Below are 23,226 nucleotides of genomic sequence, written 5' to 3' on the forward strand. Positions count from 1 at the left end.
TTTAGACATTCCGTTTGCGAAGCGTTACTACGTTGCTGGCAGCCGGTCTTCAATTGCCCCGAGCTCGGGTGGTGCCTGGAGTGGTCGAACGGCAGCTTCTAGGACGATAGACACCCAGCAACCGCCGTTTGTTTCCCTCTGCACATCTTTTGCGCAAAGCTCTATTTTGCAAAAAACAGATCAGCGTTGTTCGGCAGGTCTCACGAACTTGATTTTCTTGAGCATCTCTGATCACGACGATCTTCACTGGCTCTGGCAGCTCTTCCTCCCACGTCGCTCAGGAGCCACCAACAGTAACGCCAGACTCTGACCGTCACCCGAATCTTCACGATGGGAGCGGAGAGTAGCGGCGAGATTAAGCCCTCTGCGGCCGACCATCAAGCTTCCGATGACTCAGATGCAGATCTCAAGCCGCTGCTTGACGATATCAAGAGTGTCGACGCGGAAAGTGATCAAATTATCGCATCATTTGATCGCTTCCCACAGCTTTCGGACCCTTTCAAACGTTACTCATTCATTGAGTGTAGCTGTCCGCGATGCGAAGATGCGTTAATAACCCCTCCCGATATTCGGGAGTTCACACTGCCATATGCTCACAATGTTCTCGAAAAGTACGAGACACTGAGAAAATGGGTCGAGTCATACGAGACGGTGATTCAGAATCGATGGGCCAAAAAAGGGTCCAAGAAACGTCGAGCACTTCTGATTCGCGTTTGGCCACATATGGCCACAGTCCATCGATCTGACTACGCTATCACCTCACATAGGCCTGCAGAGAAGTTGGAAGGGTACCTATGGCCACATATCAACCTCGAGGATTTGTCAACTGAGCCAGGCGCCTTTCTACTGTTTCTCAAATCCCGCGGACGCAATCACCCTAGTGAGTTCGTGGAATTTGACACGGACTCATCTCGAATGGGACAATGTTCGTGCGGTGTTCTCTCCAACCCTCAGATCAGAAACTACTATGAAGATGGCTTCGGTGGTCAGTTTCGCATTATCTACCGTGGTGCGATGGACCCCTTAGCATACGGACGCATCGAGTACAAAGGGCTTGAACAAGAATGCCACGAAGGAAAACACAGCTTCGTTTGCCGCAATGGCATGCCCATGGAAAAGGGTATATTGGCTCTCGAGACCCAGCAGCGCATATATGATTTTCTCGTCACGATGTGTGAAGCTATCATGCACGATATCTCCCCCTCAGCACTTGCCGCCGCCCGTCCGGCAACAGAGCCTTCGGCATACTCTTGCAGCGCGAAGCAGATGACATCGCTGGAGGCTGCAGCCTTCGAAGCTCCCTATCGTGTTCCGACTTCCATGGACATCCCACGTATGACAGACATGCTCGAAGCACGCCTCCAAGCAGCTGAAGATCATCTGCATAGCTTACATGAAGACCCTCGATATTTCGAATATACGATATTAGAGTGGAAGGAGCACTCGAGGCGGATGGTCCATTCGCGGGATCCTACCCATGAGCTCCGTGATCCGACAACAGAGCGAGGCTTTGAAGCATGGAGAGAGGTGGTTTCGCAAGTCCTGGGTCATGCCTTCAGGTCTGTCGATGTATGGGATACCATTCTTACCAAGACAAGGAATCTGGAGAAGCTCGGGAACCGATGGTCATCAAAACTCTGTAAGACTTCTGACCTCCCCGAAGAATATGCTCAGGGGTTCCATACTCTTTTGCAATACCTTCGAGACTCCATGCTTTGCTCCGCACGTCAACTCCGCAACGGCTTTGACGCTTCAGGCCCTGTCAGGGCCTATCTCTTGCATAAAACCATCTGTCGCTACAACTCAAGCAATGAGAAAGAGTTCGCCAAGTCTTTGAAGCGCATGGACGCCAGTCACAAGGACCACAAGGACTTGGAAGACAAGATAGCACAAATTTCAGGCTGGAAACCTTTCAATTGCCTGACCATGGACGTTATCCTGGATGCCTTGGAGAGGCTGAAAAAGGAACGACCGGGCGTCAGGGATCTCATGACATCCTGGGTGTGCGACGTGATAGCGGACATCTCTGTAATGGCTGAATGTTGGCGCCAAATTATGCTGTTCCAGCCGTGGGCCCCGAGATTACTCAAGAAAATCCCAGCTATTGAGGAGGATGCAGCAAATCAACCGGACACGAAAGAAGACAACTCGAAGGGTGCTCGCATGTCTGCCAAGCCCAAGCCACCACCTTTGCCGGAGCTTTCGTACGAGGTAGTTCTCAAGGCCGTTCCCATCGGCAACAAATTCTACTACCCCAGCGACAAAAAACCGAGTAAAAGCAATATAGACGCGATGAGACAAGCCGAAGCTAATCTGGATGAGCTCTGGAGAGTTCTGATCCCTCCGCTGGCGGAACAAAGCTGGTTTCAAATTTGCCATCTTCAGGTACTCTTCCGGGAGTTGGCGAGGACACCCGTATGGGTAGAACCCGAGCCCGCTTCACAGATTGGGTCTACTACCGAAGAGGATTTGGTAGTCTGCTTTGGAATGTCTTCTATTAGACATGAAGTAGATCAACCTAGGCGCTTTGTCCCACAACCAGAGAAATTCAAGGCCAAGACCCGGTGTTCCACGACCGATCATGAGGCTCTCTCCGGACGTGAAGACATCAGTTCACATAAGACTCAGCAGGCTACGGAGTTCTCACATGCTACAGTTCGCGTCGATAACCGTGCAGCAAGAGTTTTCCAGCTCTTGTTCCATGTCACCGGCTCAAATGACCGACCTGGAGAGCTATCATGGACAGAGTTCCTATATGCCATGACAAACGCCGGATTCACAGCAGAGAAGTTGTACGGCTCAGTGTGGCAATTCACTCACACTGACGTTACTACTTCGCTAGCCAGATCAATTCAGTTCCATGAGCCTCACCCGAAGAAAAGCCTCCCATACTGGAAGGCACGACGTCTTGGCCGCCGGATGACGCGCCGTTACGGATGGTCATGGAGCACTTTCATCACTGACGGCGAGTTGTCTCTATGATATGAACTCCGATTATTCTGGCAGGAAATTGTAGGATATGAAGCTAGAGGCTTGACTTTGCTCGGAAACTGTGGATCAAATCATACAGTCTCATTGCATGATGCATTTCTCATGTATATCGGAATGACTGACTGTCTAGTCAGTAAGAGACCATGCATAGGGGAGTTCATGATTATGCACTGTCGAATTTGTGGTTGACAGGAAAACGGATTGGTTGAAATCCGTAAAGTTGTTGCTATGTACAGTATGAATCGAGCTTCACATTGAGTGCGGGTTGTGGATCACTGAGGGTATTTGCTACTACTTGATTTCTCCAAACCATTGTTCCATTCATAATGCTGTGTTAGAAAGAAATAATTGCCGCTAAACCAAGAAGCCTTTGCGGTAAGGGTAATTCTGTTTGAAAGCTTCTGCAATCTCTGACCTGGTCGCAACCCACACACCTTCCTTCTGGCTAATATACTCAGCGAACTGTTTGAGGGCAGCAAAACGACCTGGCCTCCCGATTATTCGGCAATGCAGTCCGATCGTCATCATCTTGGGCATGCCATCCTGACCCTCTTCGTAAAGCACATCAAAAGCATTCTTCAAGTGGTCGAAGAAGCCTTGGGGATCACGAAACCCGGAGCCTGCCGTGTGGAACTTGAAATCGTTGCAGTCGTAAGAGTACGGCACCATAAGACAGCCTTTAGGGTTGGACAAATCTTTTTCGTGATTTAGGTCAATCCAATAGGGTACATCGTCCGCGTAGCTGTCGCTCATCCACTCAAGCGTCTCACCCATTTCCTGAAGTCTGTCAGTAAGAGAATATCGCACTTTCTTCCCTTGGATTATTTACTTACATCGTAAACCTGTGGGACCAGAGTACGTGAGTGCGGACTGTTTCTGCCGTAATACCACCCCCGAGGGGCATAACCACTGAGGGCCTTCAATGAAGTGACGGCTTTCTTGATGTAGTCTTTTTCCTTCTCAATTGGCATGTCGTGGTATTCAATCCACCGGTACGCGCTGCAAAGGATCAGCTCGACGCTTGGAAAGTGAAAGAACACTGATGTTGCAGGTGCTTACTGGGAAGCGATGTCATGTCCTTCATCAACACATCGTTTTACCACCTCCGGCTGCTCCTCCACGGCCTGGGCCACGGCGTAGAGCGTGAACTTCATCTTCAGGGCATTAAACATTCGGAAGAGTCTCCAGAAACCTGCTCTGCTTCCATATTCGTACTCAGACTCCACGTTGTAGTTGCGCTCGTTGACCCGTGGCGGCCCCCCTGGGTTCTCTCGCAGGTTGGGCTCTGAGATCCCATCTCCACGCAGCACACTGCGCTCGCCTCCCTGTCCGCAATTATCAGCATTTCACATCCCCGCACTATCGCAGAAGCTGAAAGGGAGTCCATACCTCTTCGTAGTTGATGACGAAAGAAACGGCGATCTTCGCATTGTTTGGCCACTTCGGGTCTAGGCCCTTCTCACCGTAGCCCTTGAAGTCGCGGTCATAGCCGTATAGCGGATGTGCATGGTATACTTCTGGCATGACGGCTCTTTACCCTTATTGCAGAATGGCAGAAGACTTCAATGTCAAAAGAGATAGTTGGACAAGTCTACGATACTGGAGTTGGTAACATGCGTCTCATCTTGCTAAGGATCTATATGAGTCACTGGTCTTTCGGCCAGCTCCTAAGATACTGATGCGCACATCAGACCATCATAGCCCTATCAGATGAATCTAGAGGAATGAATACATTGGCAGAGCCTTCTTATCTCGAAGTGGATAACCAACGCCGGCTTCCCTGGCACTGCATCGGAGCTTAGAGCATGGTGCTCCAGATGAGCTAACTAAGTATGGGGAGGCGGTATCCGGCACCCGAGTATCTGCAAGTGTGGGCCGATAATCAGGAACTAATCCTGATGTTTGAAGGCTCCGAGGAAGACGAGCGGTGTTTGCATCCGAGAACCTGCTACTAGGGGGTGGGAGCTCAGCGAAGTTAGCGGTCCTTCGGAGCCCCGCTGTCTGGTTCGGGCGGCTCCGACGAGATCTGCAGCGTGCGTCTAAGCCAGAATATCAACGCGGCTTGGACCCCTGCTTCGATACCAGAGTGGCTTTTGGCATCAGATAGCTATACTTGAACACTGATGAAGCTTGTCTCCGGCCCTGAGCTCCGTCAATTTATGCGGCTGGCTCCGTTCTGCATCCCATCTGGAGCAACCCCCTTTTCGTCTGCTTGCGCTTGGTTTCTTTCTGCTATAGCATCTCCTAGCCCTGTCGCTGTTGATTGGCTTTCCTCATCTGGCCGTTTTACCGTTTTCTCCTTATCCAGATGAGTGTTACCAATACCGAGACTGAGGAACATCCCGATAGCCGTGCAAATCGTGTAGAATATGAAGGAGTACCGTAATCCCTCCATATACACTCCTAACACGATATCCTTCTGAGTTGGTGTTAGACCAAGGCTACTCGATGAATAAGTAGACGATGTCAGGCTTGCCAGCATGCCGCCTGTGATAAACGGAAGGCCTGATAGTCGATCACTCAAGGTATTGGAGAGGATTGCTCCCGAAACTGCCATACGTTAGCAAGTGTTTTCAACCCACTTTTGCCCGAGAAAAACAACCGATGAGACCAAAAGAGCCGCCGATTGTACGTATAAAGTTTCTCAACCCCGTGCATACAGCGCGATCATCAGTATTCGAATTTGCAAGCAGTCCTATAAGTGCTATGATACTTTAGCTCCGCGAACATTGTAGGGATGATGGAGACCTACTCGGCTGCAGAGTGAGCCCGACACCACACCCTTCCAAAGCAAGGATGGGGATGAGAGCACCTAGACCTGTGTTTCTGTTGAACATGCATGTCAATCCGTTGGCAAGTGTCCATATCGCGAATCCAAGAACCACTGAAGGCGTGTATCGAAAGTATCGTGCCATGTACTGACCACAGCCAATACTAGCAGCAGAGGTGAACATAACGACTGGCAGGAATAGGGCACCTGATATCAGCGCAGAGTAGCCTAAAACTACCTGAAAGTATAACCTGCAACCTTGAGTCTTGAATTTACACCGGACAGACGGGCCGCTTACGGTACTATCTCCGTCAGTTGGGTGCATGAAAGTAAGGATCAGAGACCTTACGGTAAAAGTAATTACAGAAGAAGGCTACACCTAGGCAGAAGGACTGCGCATATAGACAAGGGCAATGTGGGGCGGTCAAGAAAGAGGAGTATGTTAGCTTATCATGTTCAGCAACTTGTACACAGCATGCCAGCTGTCAATAATGGAAGATATTCTGAAACCGACCGAGTGGGATTATACCTGAGTCCACCAGGAACCACCTGTAATGACGTTGGGGATTGGCCATTGCATCTGGTATAAAGAACTTACATAAAGCCTCACTATGGTTGTATTAGCACGAAAGAACGCTTTAGGCTGATCGTATCACTCACAGGGCATAATGGGAATGCGGGCCACTTTCCATTCATATAGAACGAACCCAACCCATACGAGAACACCAATCGTGAACATAGCAATGAAGGTAGCTGAGTTCCATGCGTAACTTACACCGCCACCTGATAATGGGATCTTGGAGAAGGTAAGAATTTCAACTGTCCAGTCGAACTGGATACTCACAAGGAAAAGTAGCACTGCAGCCAGACTGAGAACAATACCACCGAAATCGATCTTCTTGACCTTTGTAACGTAATCTCCTTTTTCGTACCGTAACGGAAGGGCAAACCAGATGACGAGTGCGGCAGGAATCGACAACATGGGCACCATCCAGAATACCCATCGCCACGTAGCCTTCTCGATGACGGCGCCACCAAGGAATGGCCCTATCCCATTCGCAAGCGCGAGCACCGCGCCGATGATGCCTGTTAATTGATAAGGAGGTAGCCGAGTTGGGGCACTGTGGGCAAACTGACCCTGATACTTGCCCCTATTCTGCAAAGTGGTAATGTCGCTAACAATTATCATGACAATCGAGTTGACGCCTCCGCCACCAATTCCAGCCACCGCTCGAAAGGCAAAAAGTTCAGTCGCATTCCTTGCAAATCCACATAGGAGGTCCCCGACGCCCAGCAAAGCCAGACACGCGAGAAGCAGGTTCTTTCGTCCGAATATGTCCGAGAGCCTACCGTTGATAAGCTGGAATGCTGTCGAAGAAATCAGGAAAGATGCTCCGATCCATGAAGTTGCTTCTCCGGTATTAAGCTCCGCCGATATAGCAGGTATACATGTTGAGACACTGGTTTGATCGAAGAAGGACACGAACAAGGCAGCACAGAGAGTTGGGAACGCGACCAACAGACGTTTGCCCGACAATGGGCTCCTCTGATTTCCTATGCTTCTTGCCACACTCTGTGTATCGCTATCGTCATCGGGCTGTTGGGATGCCCCAAATCCTGAATCGGCCGCCCCGGTTCGCGAGGTCTCGCGTATGAGGCCGTTAAGACCACGATTTGTTCCCACGTCTTTGCGTTCTTGATTGTGCGACATGACTCTGGTATTTGGTTTCCAGGCCATAGAGCTCAACTACTTTCGAACTTAATAGCAGTAGTTGTATTTTTTGGGTTCTTCTTGCCTCCAATTGTCCCAACGGAAAGCAATCTTGCATAATGCAAGTCCGGTGTATCCATGGCCGAAACGGCACCGCAACCCCAGACACCAACATCCATGATTGGGCCACCTTCCTAATAATGTCCCGATCAACGGACCTGAAGCCGTCGCATCTAGGTAAAATTCTTCGGATAGCCCCCGGATACAGTGTCGATCGTGACCTATCAGTCCGGGGAAGGCCCACTCAAGATTGTAGTCTCAATGTAACTGGACCAACTAACCAGCATGCAGTCATGATTATACCCGGAAAGGAAACGGTGCGGGTACGGGTAACGGAAAGCCATGAACCATGCGGAGAGGCTCCGATTTAGTTGCCAACTAATGGTCGGAGCCTTTCGAAGCTTATCACCTCTTGGCCCAGGAACGATCTAGTGGGGCTCGATTTCAGTTACATAGGAGGGAGATTGGACGTCCACATTGAAACTTGGAAGAAAGAAGTATTGGGGGACAATAAAGTGAGCGCTCGAAATTTTTTGTGAAGTAGATGGTGATTCAATCAGCGTGAAACCTCTGAGATGTCAAAGCTCTTCCAACCGCTTCAGGTTGGGACAGTCCAACTGGGCAATCGATGTGCAATGGCACCATTGACCCGTTATCGGTGCGATGATGATTGGGTGCCGCTTCCGATCGCTACAGGTATGTTATATGCAGTGTAACAAGCCTTTATAAGCTAGATGAATGTGCTTTGAAGCTGACTCTTCCGTAAGACTATTATGCTCAACGGGCAGCCGTTCCAGGGACTCTTCTTATCACCGAGGCCACACTCATATCTGAACGAGCCGCCGGGCGGCGAAATGTGCCAGGGATTTGGAATGAGTCTCAAGTCGCAGGCTGGAAGACCATCGTGGATGCCGTGCACGCGAAGGGTTGCTACATTTTCTGTCAATTGTGGCACCTCGGTCGAGCAGGTTGGCCCGAAGTCCATGAGCAGTTGGGTTATAGACTGAAGTCATCAAGTGCCGTGCCTATTGATGAGACGAGAGCGGTACCGGAGGAAATGACAGAGGAGGACATTTGGGAATCGATCGGAGACTACGTGTCAGCTGCGAAGAGCGCTGTCGCTGCTGGTTTCGACGGGGTTGAGATCCACGGCGCAAACGGCTATCTCGTTGACCAGTTTCTTCAGGACACCTGCAATAAACGCAACGATGCTTGGGGCGGGTCGGTTGAGAATAGAGCTCGATATGCTATCGAGGTCACACAAGCGGTGGCCCAAGCAATTGGTGGGAGCAAGACGGCGATTCGGCTGAGCCCGTTCAGCGATTAACAGGGAATGCTGATGAAAGATCCCTTTCCGACATTTGAGTATGTTGTCAAGCAGTTGAAACCATTGGACCTGGCGTATCTGCACTTAATAGAAGCACGCATAACGGGAAATGATGACAGCGACTGCGGCGGCAGTAATAATTGTGGCTTCCTTGTCCGCGCTTGGGACAATCAGAGTCCTGTGCTGTTGGCCGGAGGTTTCAAGCCTGACAGCGCACGGAAAGTGGTGGATGAGACGTATAAGGATTATGATGTCGGCATTGTATTTGGCAGGTACTTCATCTCCAATCCAGACCTGGTATTCAGGATCAGAGAAGGCTTGGGTCTCGTTGGCTACGATCGGACGCACTTCTACACACCAAAAGTCGCGCAAGGTTATTTGGACTACCCGTTCAGCCTGCAGTATCTGGCTCAAGTTGGCTAGAAGATGTTTGCCCAAAGGAAAGGTGCAGAAACGACCATCAACATGCTCCTCAGGGAGCCCTCTTGATCAAATAGCAATGCCACTGCCCACGACCTGCAAGCAGGAGGGTAGCCGGCTGCATCGTGCATGGTGCATATTGTTGGTGCTGGGTGTGCGGTAGGGATTCGGACAGACACAAACGAAACGCGAAAAGTGGTGTAGAAGGCGGGTTGATTTGTGGAGAACTAGCACGGTCTGACTAACATAAGGTGGGGTTGCCAGTAACTGCCACACAGGTGCTGATCTTTCGTATAAGTATTGGAAGACGGCGAAGTTTTGCGAGCTGCTGACATGTCGCTGCTCTCAGACTTAGACTTCACCAGAGCAATAATTGATTCTCAGCTATATTTGTTCAAGGACCAGCTCTGGCGGCCTATTAGAATGGCTTCCAACAGTGCGATAATAGAACTTATTGACGGCGACCCGAATGGTGTCCAAGTGGTGTCGGTCAGACCAAAAAAACCGATAGAAGTGGTGGACCCGACTCCTCGATGGGCGGCATCATTTGTGTTGATCGCACAACGCATACGCACGGCTCTGGGCGACCGTGCTCTCGCGATAGAACACAGTGGTTCGACCAGCATACCAATCGCCGCGAAGGACGTTATCGACGTCGATCTCGTGGTGGCTGACCCTGCCGATGAAGCGTCATACGCGAAGGCACTTGAGGACGCTGGCTTCCAGTTCCTTCTCCGCGAACCTGGTTGGTATGAACATCGCCTCTTCGGCCTTGGTGACCCATACGCCAATATTCACGTCTTTGGGCCGAATAGTGCTGAGCTTGCACGGCACCGCATTTTCAAGAAGTGGATAGCGGAGAACGAAAGTGACAGACTGGTCTACGTGAAAGCCAAGCGGGCCGCCGCAGAGGCAGGCCGGGAGACAGGCGATACGGTGACTCAGTACAATAAGAGAAAAGACCCAGTCGTCAAGGAGATTCTCAAACGCGCTTTTGCGGCGCAAGGCCTTTTATGAGTGTGTGGTAGTTATCGCTCCTGAAGTTGCCCAACTGCCGTCTTGTTAGAGTGGCATAGAGTTGCAGTGGAGAAGCCCAGGTCTACGGGCAAGTCCTAGGTACCTTCTAGTGAGCTGGCCACTGAACTTAGATCTGGGCAGGGCTTGACATGGGCGATAGAGTCCAATGGCAACCAGAGACGGAATGACCCAAACAAGTCCTGTTAAGCCGAAAAATATGGATGTTTGGTCCAGTACCGGGGGCCATGGATTTGTCATATCATGATCAATGGAGCCTTGTCTTATTGTCGTGGTGATATGCGCTGTGTGCTCCGTCGTCGGTCGACACAGTGCTGTGCTCTCGCGGCGCTACCGACGTTTGTGTTTCACTGAATTCATGCACTGCTTTCCTCTATTCCAGTTGATCGTGTTTCACCCAGGTTCTTGCCGGTCCGTGAGCCACTCCTCCTGGTCGGGAAATGTTGGAATCATAGGAAATCCACCTCGCCCTTGACAGAGGATTTCGTGGTGAACATGAACGACATTGCGGGGCAGCTCGGGCTGGACCGAAATCTACGCTTGTCATTCCATGTCAATCTCGGCAGCTGTGATCTACGACCACTGACCTCCTCATTAACCTCAGCAAACACACTCGTATCTCTGCCCTCGAGCCAACTAACGCCCAAAAACAAAGGCAGCACCAATGGAGGCGTTCGACTTCATTGTCATCGGGGCTGGGCTGTCCGGTATTGATGCGGCGTATCGCCTTAAAACCCAGATGCCACAATGCTCGTTCACGATCCTGGAAGCAAGGGATAAAATTGGCGGAACATGGTCGTTTTTCAAGTTCCCAGGGTTGCGTTCCGACTCCATGCTTACGAACTTTGGCTTCCCATGGCGGCCCTGGCTACAGAAGAGGGATATGGCTAATGCCGCGCTGATTCTTGAGTACATTGAATCAGCGGCGAAGGACGAGCGTATTGACACCAAAATTCAATTCAACCATTCGGTAAAGGGGGCAAACTGGTCGTCGCAGGACCAACTATGGACCCTTCGAGTCGAGCACAACGGCCACGAAAAACTCTTGCGCACATCATTCGTTATCAATTGTTCCGGCTACTATGATTACAAAAAGCCATTGCAAACTTCGATTCCGGGGATCGAAAATTTCGGGGGAGCGGTTGCACACCCCCAGTTCTGGCCAGACAACCTAGACTACACTGGAAAGAAGGTAGTCATCGTTGGATCAGGGGCAACTGCCGTCACGATGCTCCCTGTTCTGGCCGAGACTGCTGCCCATGTTACCATGCTCCAGCGAAGCCCTTCCTATGTATTCAGCATACCTTCAGTGAGCAAGACTGGCAATCTGATCAAAGAATACTTGCCAGGATGGCTTGCTCACCCTATCAACTGGTGGCGCTGCTTTCTCAGCGAACAGTTATTTGTCAACTTCAATCTCTATTTCCCAACTGCGGCCCGCAAACTCCATATGGGGTTGATGAAGAAGCAACTACCGGAACATGTCCCAGTCGACGTCCACTTCAATCCACGCTATGACCCTATGGATCAACGTCTTTGCCTGTGCCCGGATGGCGATTTCTTCAAAGCACTGCATCAGAAGAACTGTCACATCGTCACAGATACGATTGACACAGTCTTGACAGATGGTATCTTGACCACATCTGGCCAAAAGCTGGATGCAGATATTATCGTGACGGCCACTGGACTACACGTGGCGCTTCTGAGCGGCATAATTCCTACCGTCGATGACAAGCCAATTGACATTGGCAATTCATATGCTTGGAGAGGTACAATGCTCACCGGGCTTCCGAATATGGGGTCGATCACTGGCTACACGACTGCCTCCTGGACTTTAGGGGCGGACGCAAGCATCAAACTACTCATCTCTGTCTATAAGTACATGAAAAAGATAGGCGCAACCTCAGCGGTTCCTGTTTTCGACGGCGATGGGTCGACCGTGTCGAAGCCTGTCGTGGGGCACAGCTCAACTTATTTTATAGATGCGAGAAGTAGGTTGCCGAGGATTACGGACTCATCCCCGTGGTACGGCAGGATAAGTCCCGTTTATGACACATGGCAGTTGTGGTTCGGTAGCCTAACAAAGGGCATGCGGTATACGGTTCCGTCCAAAAAGGACATTTAGGGCATAAGTTATCATTCCCATTACTCCTTCAGTCATTTTCCAAACATGTACCTGTTAGGCTAGAAACTTGAAACAGGCAACCAATTTAACATATACACCATGTAGTATGAAAGGTGTATAAAACCAGACTTTCCACGCAAGCCGGCAGGGCTCCGCCTGCTGCGCCTCTCCCATCGCGACCCCCTACCATAGCAGGATTCTGGCGGACTCACGTTCATCAGAAGAGTCTGCAAGCCGAGCCCAGGTTCCAGTAAACCAATTGAAGCACGTTGAGGCTTGCGGAATAATTAACGTAAGCCTTGCGTGCGCAACATAGCCCTCGGTCGTACCGCGGTTGCCTAATCATTGTTGATATGTAAGGGCTATTAGAAGAGGCCCCCCGAATCATCAATGAACTCAAGAGGTCTGAAAGCCTCCCCAAGAGTATGGAAGACAACTTTCTTATCCAATGCTTCTTCACCCTGCTGCTAAATACCACCGTCTTAGTCCCGGCATCCCGATAAAAGATAGGCACAATGCATCGGATAGCATAGGCACGTAATGTGCGGCAGCAAAGCTTATTGACTACATCACACCAAACCTTCTGGCGTTACGGAAGACCTTTCATATCTGGTACTGGAAATTCAGAGTAATCACACGTGTTGACACGGCTCAATTGGCTCGATGCCAACTTCTTTATACTTTGCTCCCGTAAGTGAGTACTCCGTACGTTCTTGGTGGATTCGTTTTAGTCTTCGGACATTATCGATAAAGTCCGGCTGGTGTGGCAGTGTCGCCGGGGGTTTCGGAGACTAACGTAACCTCCGGCCCTCGACCATTGTCACAGGCACTTCCTGCCTCCTCGGGGTTTCCTTCCATTGACGGCTTCCTCATTGAAAGTCCGCAGCCCGCAGCATCGTCGCTTCATCATTGCAAGGGAGGTCGCACAATGAACGACCGCCCCAAGAGTGCAGCCATCGCAAAGTGGGGTGCCGCTTGTGCACCCTGCGCAAACTCCAAGGCCAAATGCTTGAGAACGAATGAGACCCCTGGTGCCAAATGCGACAGGTAAGGCATCGGAATTGATTGAATGTATCAAAATACACTCCAGACGACGATTTGGTCTCTCGCCTGTGTATGTAAACTGACCATGTCGATGGCAGATGCGAGCGATTGGAGAAAGACTGCGTTGACCAGGTCCACAAGCCAAGAAAAAAGCGACAGAGCAAGCCATCGTGAGTATTTCCTGATTAAGCTGGCGCGTTCTACCTATCCCTTGCACCGTGTCTACTGAGTCCACCTGAGGAAGTTGGACCATCGTATTGTCTTGAGTCCTTGTGAGTCGCCTGCCGACCATAGGTTGACTTTGAGTTACGCGCGACTCTCTCATTTTCCAAGCTTGACTCCCACGTTTGTGTAGAATAGAGCCGGCTAACTGGACGTCTTTCAAGTAAAACTGCCCAGCTCGAGGAGAGGCTGAATAGCCTAGTAGACTTATTGAAAGCCTCTAACTCAGGGGAGCTCCCAGCTGGTATCCGGAACCCACCGCCATTATCTGACGACCCATTATGCATCCCATCAGAAACAGAGCCTTTAACATCTTCACAGCATCGTCAGTCGACAACAAGTGGTGGATCAACCCCAACACCAGCTTCGTCGCAGGATTACGATGGCACAGTGCCAGGATCCTACAACTGCCATGCGCCGCCGAGTTGCATCTGTCGAGCACCCATCGGCGAACTTCCTGTGGCCGTTGAACCTGATGAAGTCCTACTCTCCATCTATGTCACGAAGCTAAGCCCGAACTTCCCGTTCGTTGCGTTGCGTCCTGGGATCTCTGCTCAAGAACTTGAAAGGACGAAACCCCTACTCTTCTCGGCGATCAAGATGGTTTCGTCAGTGCGTAACCTCAAGTCCATGATGGCGCAAGGTTATGCACTGATGACCCACCTTACTGAACGACTATTGATGCGCTCTGAGAGATCGCTCGAGTTACTCCAGACAGTCTTGGTCGTCCTGGGATACTACCATTATCAGTGTATGATGCACACCCAGATGAACAACCTGACTGCTCTTGCAATCAGCTTGGCCGCAGACTTGGGCATCAACAAGACTCCTGAATTGCAAGAAAGAACGAGAGTTCTTGTGTTGAATCCAGAACCTCCTACCCCGAGAACGAACGAAGAAAGACGGGCGCTCTGCGGGATGTGGTACATTAGTTCTGTGTGAGTTATACGTTTTTATCTCTCGCCGCGCAAGTACGGACTATGCTGACGAGTAAACAGAGTGGCGCACACCTTTCAGAAACTTGACCCGGCGAGATATACGCCCTACATGGACCAATGCTTGCGTGACCTTGAGACGGCCAAGGAGTTCGAGGCAGATGCACTTCTGGTCCAGCTCGTGCGCATCCAGCACTTGTCGAATCGCATTGCCCAGCTTCAATCCAAAGATCGAATGGAAGAGGATCTTCCTGGCATCCCACGAGCACCAGTCAGTGCATATATGAACGCATTTCAGACTGAACTCGACAAGTTCAAAACTCAAATCCCGAGACATCTTCGGGCAAATAGTAGGTGGAACATCTGTTGCTAGAAAATCTAATGGTAACGAATGTCCAGAACTCTTGATGATACACTATTACACCGCCATGTTGCGGTTATGGGAACCACCATTAGTCGACGCCAAGCTGCTTGAGACTTTGTCTGACTCGTTCACCTCCATGTCGCTAGGAGCTCCCTCCACTCTAGATATCTTCTATCGCTCCAACACGGCTCTGAAAAGCTGGTTTGAGTATTGGCTAGCGATAGATATTATCGACTACTATTACCTGCCGATGCCCGCTTGCGCACAGCTCATTGTTGCGGTAACATTATTGTCGAGATGGGCCAAGCTTGCTGGTGCTGACCCGTACAGCCCACCAGCACCATCAGCAGGATCAGGCACATTGCATACGCAAGCTGCCCGCCAAGGATTAACAGATCCATCCTCATACGAGTCAACATCAAGTCAGACAGCCGAACAACAGATCGGAGATACCGAACCCGCTGTTGCATCTGCCATAGCCAGGATAAAATCCCAGATACGATCGCAACCTGAGCTGCACTTGGATGTCGTGGGAATCCTTCGTGCACTGGTCAGCCGCTTCGAACAGGCCAGGTCTGAGGTAAGCGAGGTGCAAGGAGGGAAGTGGGAAAATAACATCTGGGACTTGGCCGCAAAGAAAATAAGCATCACAAAGTTGAAACTTGAACGATGGGCCGAGATTGTGTCTGTGATTGGGGCCGAGGGGCTCATGGCTCGGAAGTGGGAACCTGGTGAGGGCTCTGTTCAAGAAGCAGCTGGGCCAAGTGTGCAAGCCGCGAAACCGGTACCAATGGATGGTGTAGAGAGATCGGAGACTATCGACTTTACACAAGCGCAAGACAACTTCCAGTACAACAATATGTTTGCCCACGACCTGTTCGACGGGCTAGGGTTGGACCAGAACTTTTTCTACGACGACGCTGTCGACTACGGCAGTATTGCCCTGAACAACTTTCCATTCAATGGCTTTAGTTACAATGGACCTTGAACAGATACGAGAAGGTGTCAATCTGATTATCCAGGCATTGGAACGCCTAGGGGGCTCGAAGGTCAACGCATCCTGACATCCTTGGAGCATGCTAGGATCTTCCATTTACTGGGATGTCCAGGTCTGGACCGGAGTATGAATGCCTCGCTAAGAACTTGGGATGCCCTCCAAGAGTACCAGGGTACTGTGTCCACGTACCAATCTCAAAAGAACTGTCCTGTCAGACTTCCGCCAGGCAAAGGCGGCTCTCGAGACCCGCTCCTGACCAGCAAGTAAGCGTTACTTGTGGATCTCCATGCCGAGGTCGCACAGTCTACCTACTATCACGCTATCCAATCGTACATCGAATAAAGAACAATCTGGGTCGGAACCCGGCCGCCATGCATGACGCCAAACGAGCGATACGGAGCAAATTCTAGCTCCAAGAGCTACGAAGGTGGGGTTATAGAGCTGGGTCTATGGTAGTTGAATAGAGAGGTGACAGGCTTGCTGAAATCAGCACTCCATGATCGAGAGTCCGAGCAGCAACAAACCCTGTCTTAAAGAAGTACACCATCATGAAGAAAGTAGCAAGGGATGACTCCGTTGCCTCTGAATCCTCCCACAACTGTGGGAGGATTGGGATGAAGTTGTTAAACAGGGGATGGTGAGTAAGTTGGCAAGGACCTCCCGTTTATAGATGTCGGTCGACCTTTGGACCTCCATGTCAGTTTATCAATTGCACAATATCCTACTACCCACATACACCTTCGTTGATCTGCTCCACTGGCTGGACTGACGAATAACAATGGAATATTATCCACCGCAGGAGAATGCTATGATCAAAGGGAATTAAATCCATCGGACCCGGGACTTCATATTACGGATAAAACATAGCCTGACGAAACGTGAGGAAGCTCGCTAAAATTGGATGAGATATCATGTAACTCAGTGAGGATTTACGGTGCGCTCTTTCCACCATACCTAAAAGTACCTGGTGGGTTCACTGTAGTATCAGTAGATGTCTCTCGGAAATTAACGGCATGTTATTCTTTGGCTGAAATCCTTCTCAGGCACGGTTTCAGACCGTGGATTCAAAGACTATATTGAGCCGGAGATAACTGCATCTTGGATGATGCATGAGAGATCTCCGATTCAGGTGTACATATGTATTGGCTTCCCTTTCTCTTATTCGCTTCTGCTTCTTCAAATCACACGTATATCTCGCTGATATAAACAAAATATCCAAATTAGCTACTTGATAAAGTTGATTCTCATCTTCTTCAGTTAGTACAGTACCCGAATCTCCTTACCAGTACAAAGTTAACCTTAGGGCAGCCATGAAGTTTTCTATTTGCTTCCTTGCAGTGATTACTACAAGGCTTGCCGCCGGCCGCGCTATCATGCCACAGCGTATCGCGTCAAACCAAACGGCCGTGAAACCTTTCGTGGTCAATGGGCCAATCCCCGTCAGGGAAGTCGGATGTACCGGTGCTGGTTTGAACCTTACCGACTTTATTGCCGTAAAGGACCAAATGGAACATTGGTCCAATGGCGGAGGCCGAGTCGGCCACAAGAACTGGCACGCCGAATTCAGACATGGAGTCGTGTGGTACATAGGCAACTGCAAGCTAACTTGGGAGGACAGCGTCCCTCGGGAAGAGCTTGATCATTCATGCCCACGCTCTCATGAACGAAAGATGCGGAGTTGACTATAGTGGTTGGGTCTGGAGTAAGCCGTGGGAAAAGGGCTTCAATCTGCAACCGGCGACCGCGCTTGTTGGCAGACGGCCCCCGCAACTTTGCCCCCATGAGTGTCTTGTCATCACATCGGGGAATGAAGAAACGATACGTTCCCAGCGATCTCTAGCTAAATTCATCCAACACTTCTCAGAACGTTGACGGACCTGACAAGGGGCGCTAGTTTGGCTGGCGGTTCTCGAGTGTCACTTTTGTTTGGAGGTAGTAAAATGGTAGAAAAATTACGACGTCGGATTATTAACACAGCTACGTATAAGTTGTCTTTATGTGTTGGCCAACTCATGGCTTCGTTGGATAATGCGTCAATGCACATCGAGACTTTCGAGTACATTTAAGTCTCCCCTGTCACCCCTTCCGCTTGGTGTCCTTCCTATGCATGTATGTCTGAACTCTTGCAATCCCAAGACTACGAACAGTAATCTGAGTTGACCAGTGACTGAATGAGATTGGACTTGATCAGGGCTTCAAGGCTCCAGTAATCTGCTTGAGTTCCTTCTCCATTGACACTTGTGTTACCAGTAAACCGACCGGTCCAAAAACTGCTTCCCTGAGTGTACTTTCCCCAGGCAAACAGACCAGCATTGATGATTTCTGCTCTACTAGCAAGTGTGTTATTGTATAAAGTTTGGATGGACCATTCGCCAGTGTAGACCGGGAACTTTCCGGAACCTTGCGCCTCTTTAGCATCGTTGCAGATAAAGTCGGTAACGTTGCTTGATCCTACAGGACGACCCGCGAAATAATAGTAGTGCATATCAAATACAATGTTCTTGCCTTCTGTGAAGTTGGCAGACCAGTAATCAACGGTCTTGAAAGCCCCCTGAAGCATGACCGGGATGTTGGGGTTTGCAGCCTCCACTCGGTTGACAACGGCGTTGAAATACTTCAGCAGCCATGATGCCGCCTCTTCGCTGAGTGATGATGGCTGGCCGACGAGGTCAGGTAAGTCCATAGGCTCGTTGATCGGTTCCAGTGTGAACGACTCCGGGTGCCCCGTTTTCCGTATGAAGTCGATCACTGCGTCGACTGCCTTCAAAGACCAGTCGAAAGCTGTCTGATTGTAAAACCAATCAAGCCCGCCTACTCTTTCTCCAATCGTGCCATTATTTATGCCACCAGGAAGCCCATGAAGATCAATAATGATGTGCATGCCGTATTTCGCAATCGCATAATTGGCGATATTTGATAGGTAGCCCTTCTGGTTGCCATGGTACAGCTGAGAGCCGGGAAGCTCAATCCAAGCCGCGTAAGTTGTAGGCATGCGCAGCACCTTTACACCTCCTGATGCAAGGACATCAATGTCTGCAGGGGTGATCCAAGTCGCGTATCGCTGCTCCAGCACTGACCCGCATTGTGTGCCCAAGTTTGCACAGCACGTCCACTCATCCAAGACTTCGCTTCCACAATATGTCGACCAGAATTCCGTGTCGATGAATGGCTCTTGGACGAGCCATCCTCCGAGATTTGCTCCGTTTCCCTTGTACGTTTTCCAGTCCAGGTATGTCGGAGGTGTTTTAGTGCAGCTGATGGCTACCGCAGGAGATAATGCTCCAAGGACCAGGAAGCCTTTCGAAAGAAGCATCGTGTATTTATGGTTTGAGACTAACAACGACACATCCTTCTTTCCCCACAACTCATGTGTTCACAGGTAAGCTCCTTATATCTTACTAAACATCACCTTGTAATCGCAGCTTGAATGTGAGCCGCTCGCTTCGGGGCCCCTCCGGAGTCCAAGACTCCACTTTCCACTCTCTGAGGGTGGATACAAAGTCCGGGGTACCCCAGATTCCGAAAATTTTGGGGGACGGGATGTCGTCAATCTTGGGTGTGCTCACAGGTTTGGTACATTTACCGACAATTTAATATATGCACAGCGTTGTATCGAACATCAACCAGGTGCGATGCCAAGGACTGCAATGTCCGACTCGATCGTCTCGCTGGATTGACATCGGCAGCCGCAAAGCCGAATTTACTCCTGCAGATTTGCGTACAGCTTAGTGGGTACGGCGTACAATGCTTATTTAGTGGAAGAGAGATCACATTGAGTAAACTAGTTGAACCTGCATTTTGTTTTCTTGCCGAATCTTTACTGGAGCCAGGTGGTTTCTGAGGGGCCTAGGTAGCTGCTCTTCAACCCGCCCCGCGTGTTGAGAACAATCTTCTCCAAGTACACCTCAGGTGAGTTGGCTTGCCACCGCAAAGTGTGTTTTCCAGCAGTGATATTCCCAAAGGTGATGTTCCTCGTCCATACATAATCAGCGACAGTTGACGACCATCCGGGTGGTGTGTCTCCGGGCTTGGCTGGGTCTCCAAGTAGCCGAGTCCAGCCTATGCCTGTGTCGTTCGCGTCTAGTGTTAATGAGAACTGCATTTTCAGAGTTGGGTCAGTATCCAAGGCACTGTTGACGTAAATGGTAGCATTGAGTGGAAAAGAATTGTTGTAGAGGTAGATGTCGTATTCTACCCAGGCTGCTTGGGCTGCTGTGATCGAATCCCGTGCACCTTTATAGGGTCGGAGGGCCAAAGACCCTGAGTCACTGCGAGTTCCAAGATATGGAATAGACGCGAAGCTGACATCCCCTTCCGATGCTCGCTGGAAATGAGGACTTTCGATAGATATGACGCCTGAGGTCTCGGGAAAGCCAGTGAAACCGTCAGGTACATGGTAGTTGACGATTGGGAGGCGGACAAGATCAAACCAAGGAACTGTGTTGTAATTTATCTTGAAGCTGACCTCTTCTTGAAATCCGGAAGGAACTTTGTCCCATATAATGGAAACGTTGAGTCTTTGCTCAAGCTCTGCCTGTGAGATTTCACCAGACGATGGGCTCACGACGATCCAATCGAAAGGGATTTCGGTCGACCACTTAATCGGAACGCGGTAATCCCCACGATGAAAGAGGTCAACATTCCAAACGCCTTTTCCGTAGGGATCCATTATGGGCAAAATGGGTGCGTATGCGCGTTGACTGGCGGACTGCCCTGTTGGTGCAGACTCATCTACCGACGGAAGACTTCGACCTTGATTCTGCGCACTCTCACACCCCTCGGCGTAGATCCCAAGATTTCCAAAGGAATATGTAGAGTTCTGGCGCAGCTGTACGTACCAGAGCCCGGTTACTACATCTTTCGTCGGCTCAGACCAGTCACGACTGGCGGTGCCGTACTGGTCATATTTGGGCTGCGCGAGGATTCCCGTCCATTTGCCCCCAGCAATGGAGTCATACTGTTCGATGAGGTCGAAGTCCGACTCGAAGTGTTGCAACACCTCCGACGCAACAGCATTGGCGGAATTACGCTTCTCGAAGCCAATCTGCTGATTGCGCCCCAGCCCGAGCACCACAGCGTGGTACGTGTATCCAGAATGGACGGGGTACTGCACATGATGCCAAAAGGCATCTTTCCGATCTCCGGGTATTAGGCCAGCCACGCTCGAGACCCTTTGGGCCAATGATCGCCACTCAGACAATACTCGCTCATTCTCGTTGTAGTGCAGTACGGAATATGTTTTCGCCTGGGTAGCTTCGTACTTGCGCCTTCCGATCAATCTACTATGCTCCATGATGATCGAAGAGATCTCCTCCGCTTGTTCCGAACCAAATTCTCTCGTGGCAAGTGCGTTCAGGTACCTTGGTATCGATTCGAAAGAGATGCTCGACGTATTCCAAGCCAAGTCCATCACAAAGCCGAACGGTACCTCAAGGGGTTTGATATCAGCAACGTTAATCACCCAGATGCGGTCAGCTCCACGCTCGTACGCTTGCGACAGTTCCTTGTAGACTTTTGGCTGTAATTGAAGTCAACATACTATCACAACCCAGAGGGAAATGTGGTCTCACCAGGTTATTTGTGTTCTGCCACTTATATGACTTTGGAACACCGACGTATTCCAGGTGATAGTAAAGCTGTGTATGAATAGTCAGCGCAGGTTGGAGATCCTAGGTCGTGACAACTAACTCCTATACCGCCTGATCGAGTGGTCTCGTTTGCAAGCGGTAATCTCTGGATGTTTCCCCAGTTGTCGTCGGTGAACATGAGAGTGACATCGTCCGGGGGCGTAAGTCCTGCAGCGTAATATGTCATAACTTCCTTGTAGATCGTCCAAACCTCTGAAAATCTGTAAGCACTTGAAGCTGAATCGACTACTCAGTTAATCAATTACTTACTGTTGACTGTAGAAGCATTGCCGTAGGAGTTGCTAAACATTTCCTGCTGGGTTTGAAACACGTCTTCCAGGACTCCGATAGGATCATCTCCCTGGATAGGACCGTCCCCTGGGCCACGCATACCAAGGGTATAGTATGATTCATTCATGCGAGTGCGGCGAATCCCATCTTCCATGAAGGCCGTCACGTTTGCTTTATTCTCTTCCCAGTCCCATGGACCCACCATGGTCTCATTCCATTCGTTCGTCGCCCTCTGCATAGGCTCATGGTGGCTTGTTGAGATTACAATGCCGTAATCATTTGCCAGCTGAATATTGCCTGGGTCATCAGTAAAGAAGACATTGCCGGGCTTCGGTACGGATGACTTCCACATAGCAGGCCACATGAAGTTGGCTTTCAGTCTTAGAAGCATGTCAAAGACATGACGATAGAACTCAGTATTGAGAGGATAGTGATTCTCTCCATTGACCTTGGACCACCAACTACTTCTGGGTTAGCGAATATTTCTTTTTAGGAAGAGAGGAATAGGGTCCTATTAACCCAGTGAGTGCTGGTGCTTCATCGTTGATAAATAGCCCACGATAACGGACACTAGGCTCGCCATGAATAGTGGTCACCGGTAGCGCATATATCTCCTTGTGCTTCTCGGCTGGCACATCAGCCCACCAATGAAGCCTACGATCACTTTAGCATCAGGCTAGGTCATAAGTGTCAGGATACTTACGGCGACTGCCCGCACTGCTCAGCCAGCGTATATAAGCCAAACATCACCCCTCTCTTGTCACTTCCTGCTATCAGCAAGCCCTTGTCAACCCCGGTCCAGGGCTGTTCGATAATAGTCGTTTTGAATGTTTCCCATTTGCCTTTAATGTCAGATATCTCTAACTTCCCAGTTCGAATAAGCCCTTTCAGCAGACTTGAATCGAGTGTGCCGGCAATGATGATATTTCGACCAAAGTTAGGCACCGTAGCATTTTCTTCGGTGACTCCAAATGCAGCAGGTCGTTTGCCAGTAATCTGCTCAATGTCCCCAACAATGCTGTCGACGGCTATGCGAACACCGACAGTGTCATCGGAGGCAAACACAATCGCCGCATCGTGAATCGGAACAGCTCCAGCTGAGTTGTCAAAAGCGACGAATCTCTCTTCCAATAAGGCAAGACTGATTGCAGAGAACCATAGGAAGAGGAATGTTGGCCAACACATGACTTCAATTTTTACCTAAGGCTCCCAGGGCTGGGTATACAAGAGAGAAGAGCATTGCAGTGGTGCACTGTAATGAACTTAATGCACGATTCCGGCCACACTCCGGCCACTCTTCACAAGGC

General features: G+C 50.2%; 10 protein-coding genes across 10 annotated transcripts; 6 read left to right on the forward strand and 4 right to left on the reverse strand.

The window, feature by feature from the left end:
* Window positions 1-330: 330 nt before the first annotated feature.
* On the forward strand, window positions 331-2,982 carry JN550_009108 (uncharacterized protein; the record flags this gene model as incomplete). Its single annotated transcript, XM_049321144.1, has 1 exon — window positions 331-2,982. The coding sequence occupies one exon, from the start codon at window positions 331-333 to the stop codon at window positions 2,980-2,982; it is 2,652 nt and encodes an 883-aa protein (XP_049168943.1).
* A 363-nt stretch (window positions 2,983-3,345) lies between these two features.
* JN550_009109 (uncharacterized protein) lies at window positions 3,346-4,515 on the reverse strand (the record flags this gene model as incomplete). The annotated part of the gene is made up of 4 exons (XM_049321145.1): window positions 3,346-3,768; window positions 3,825-3,990; window positions 4,051-4,316; window positions 4,381-4,515. 4 exons carry the CDS (start codon window positions 4,513-4,515, stop codon window positions 3,346-3,348), a joined length of 990 nt encoding a protein of 329 aa, XP_049168944.1.
* Window positions 4,516-5,143: 628 nt separating this feature from the next.
* JN550_009110 (uncharacterized protein) lies at window positions 5,144-7,472 on the reverse strand (the record flags this gene model as incomplete). The annotated part of the gene is made up of 4 exons (XM_049321146.1): window positions 5,144-5,541; window positions 5,744-5,999; window positions 6,360-6,370; window positions 6,422-7,472. The coding sequence occupies 4 exons, from the start codon at window positions 7,470-7,472 to the stop codon at window positions 5,144-5,146; spliced, it is 1,716 nt and encodes a 571-aa protein (XP_049168945.1).
* Window positions 7,473-8,107: 635 nt separating this feature from the next.
* Window positions 8,108-9,282, forward strand: JN550_009111 (uncharacterized protein; the record flags this gene model as incomplete). The annotated part of the gene is made up of 3 exons (XM_049321147.1): window positions 8,108-8,228; window positions 8,300-8,815; window positions 8,879-9,282. 3 exons carry the CDS (start codon window positions 8,108-8,110, stop codon window positions 9,280-9,282), a joined length of 1,041 nt encoding a protein of 346 aa, XP_049168946.1.
* A 420-nt stretch (window positions 9,283-9,702) lies between these two features.
* Window positions 9,703-10,296, forward strand: JN550_009112 (uncharacterized protein; the record flags this gene model as incomplete). The annotated part of the gene is made up of 1 exon (XM_049321148.1): window positions 9,703-10,296. The coding sequence occupies one exon, from the start codon at window positions 9,703-9,705 to the stop codon at window positions 10,294-10,296; it is 594 nt and encodes a 197-aa protein (XP_049168947.1).
* A 682-nt stretch (window positions 10,297-10,978) lies between these two features.
* Window positions 10,979-12,439, forward strand: JN550_009113 (uncharacterized protein; the record flags this gene model as incomplete). The annotated part of the gene is made up of 1 exon (XM_049321150.1): window positions 10,979-12,439. The coding sequence occupies one exon, from the start codon at window positions 10,979-10,981 to the stop codon at window positions 12,437-12,439; it is 1,461 nt and encodes a 486-aa protein (XP_049168948.1).
* Window positions 12,440-13,367: 928 nt separating this feature from the next.
* On the forward strand, window positions 13,368-15,992 carry JN550_009114 (uncharacterized protein; the record flags this gene model as incomplete). The annotated part of the gene is made up of 5 exons (XM_049321151.1): window positions 13,368-13,486; window positions 13,582-13,653; window positions 13,870-14,643; window positions 14,704-14,990; window positions 15,040-15,992. The coding sequence occupies 5 exons, from the start codon at window positions 13,368-13,370 to the stop codon at window positions 15,990-15,992; spliced, it is 2,205 nt and encodes a 734-aa protein (XP_049168949.1).
* A 1,319-nt stretch (window positions 15,993-17,311) lies between these two features.
* Window positions 17,312-17,683, forward strand: JN550_009115 (uncharacterized protein; the record flags this gene model as incomplete). The annotated part of the gene is made up of 1 exon (XM_049321152.1): window positions 17,312-17,683. One exon carries the CDS (start codon window positions 17,312-17,314, stop codon window positions 17,681-17,683), a length of 372 nt encoding a protein of 123 aa, XP_049168950.1.
* A 455-nt stretch (window positions 17,684-18,138) lies between these two features.
* Window positions 18,139-19,314, reverse strand: JN550_009116 (uncharacterized protein; the record flags this gene model as incomplete). The annotated part of the gene is made up of 1 exon (XM_049321153.1): window positions 18,139-19,314. One exon carries the CDS (start codon window positions 19,312-19,314, stop codon window positions 18,139-18,141), a length of 1,176 nt encoding a protein of 391 aa, XP_049168951.1.
* A 504-nt stretch (window positions 19,315-19,818) lies between these two features.
* Window positions 19,819-23,104, reverse strand: JN550_009117 (uncharacterized protein; the record flags this gene model as incomplete). The annotated part of the gene is made up of 6 exons (XM_049321154.1): window positions 19,819-21,519; window positions 21,572-21,637; window positions 21,690-21,841; window positions 21,899-22,380; window positions 22,439-22,573; window positions 22,623-23,104. 6 exons carry the CDS (start codon window positions 23,102-23,104, stop codon window positions 19,819-19,821), a joined length of 3,018 nt encoding a protein of 1,005 aa, XP_049168952.1.
* Window positions 23,105-23,226: the final 122 nt, after the last annotated feature.

This window comes from Neoarthrinium moseri, assembly GCF_022829205.1.
Source record: "Neoarthrinium moseri strain CBS 164.80 chromosome Unknown scaffold40_Wmoseri_CBS_16480, whole genome shotgun sequence".
In the NCBI taxonomy this organism is placed as follows: Eukaryota; Fungi; Ascomycota; class Sordariomycetes; order Amphisphaeriales; family Apiosporaceae; genus Neoarthrinium; species Neoarthrinium moseri.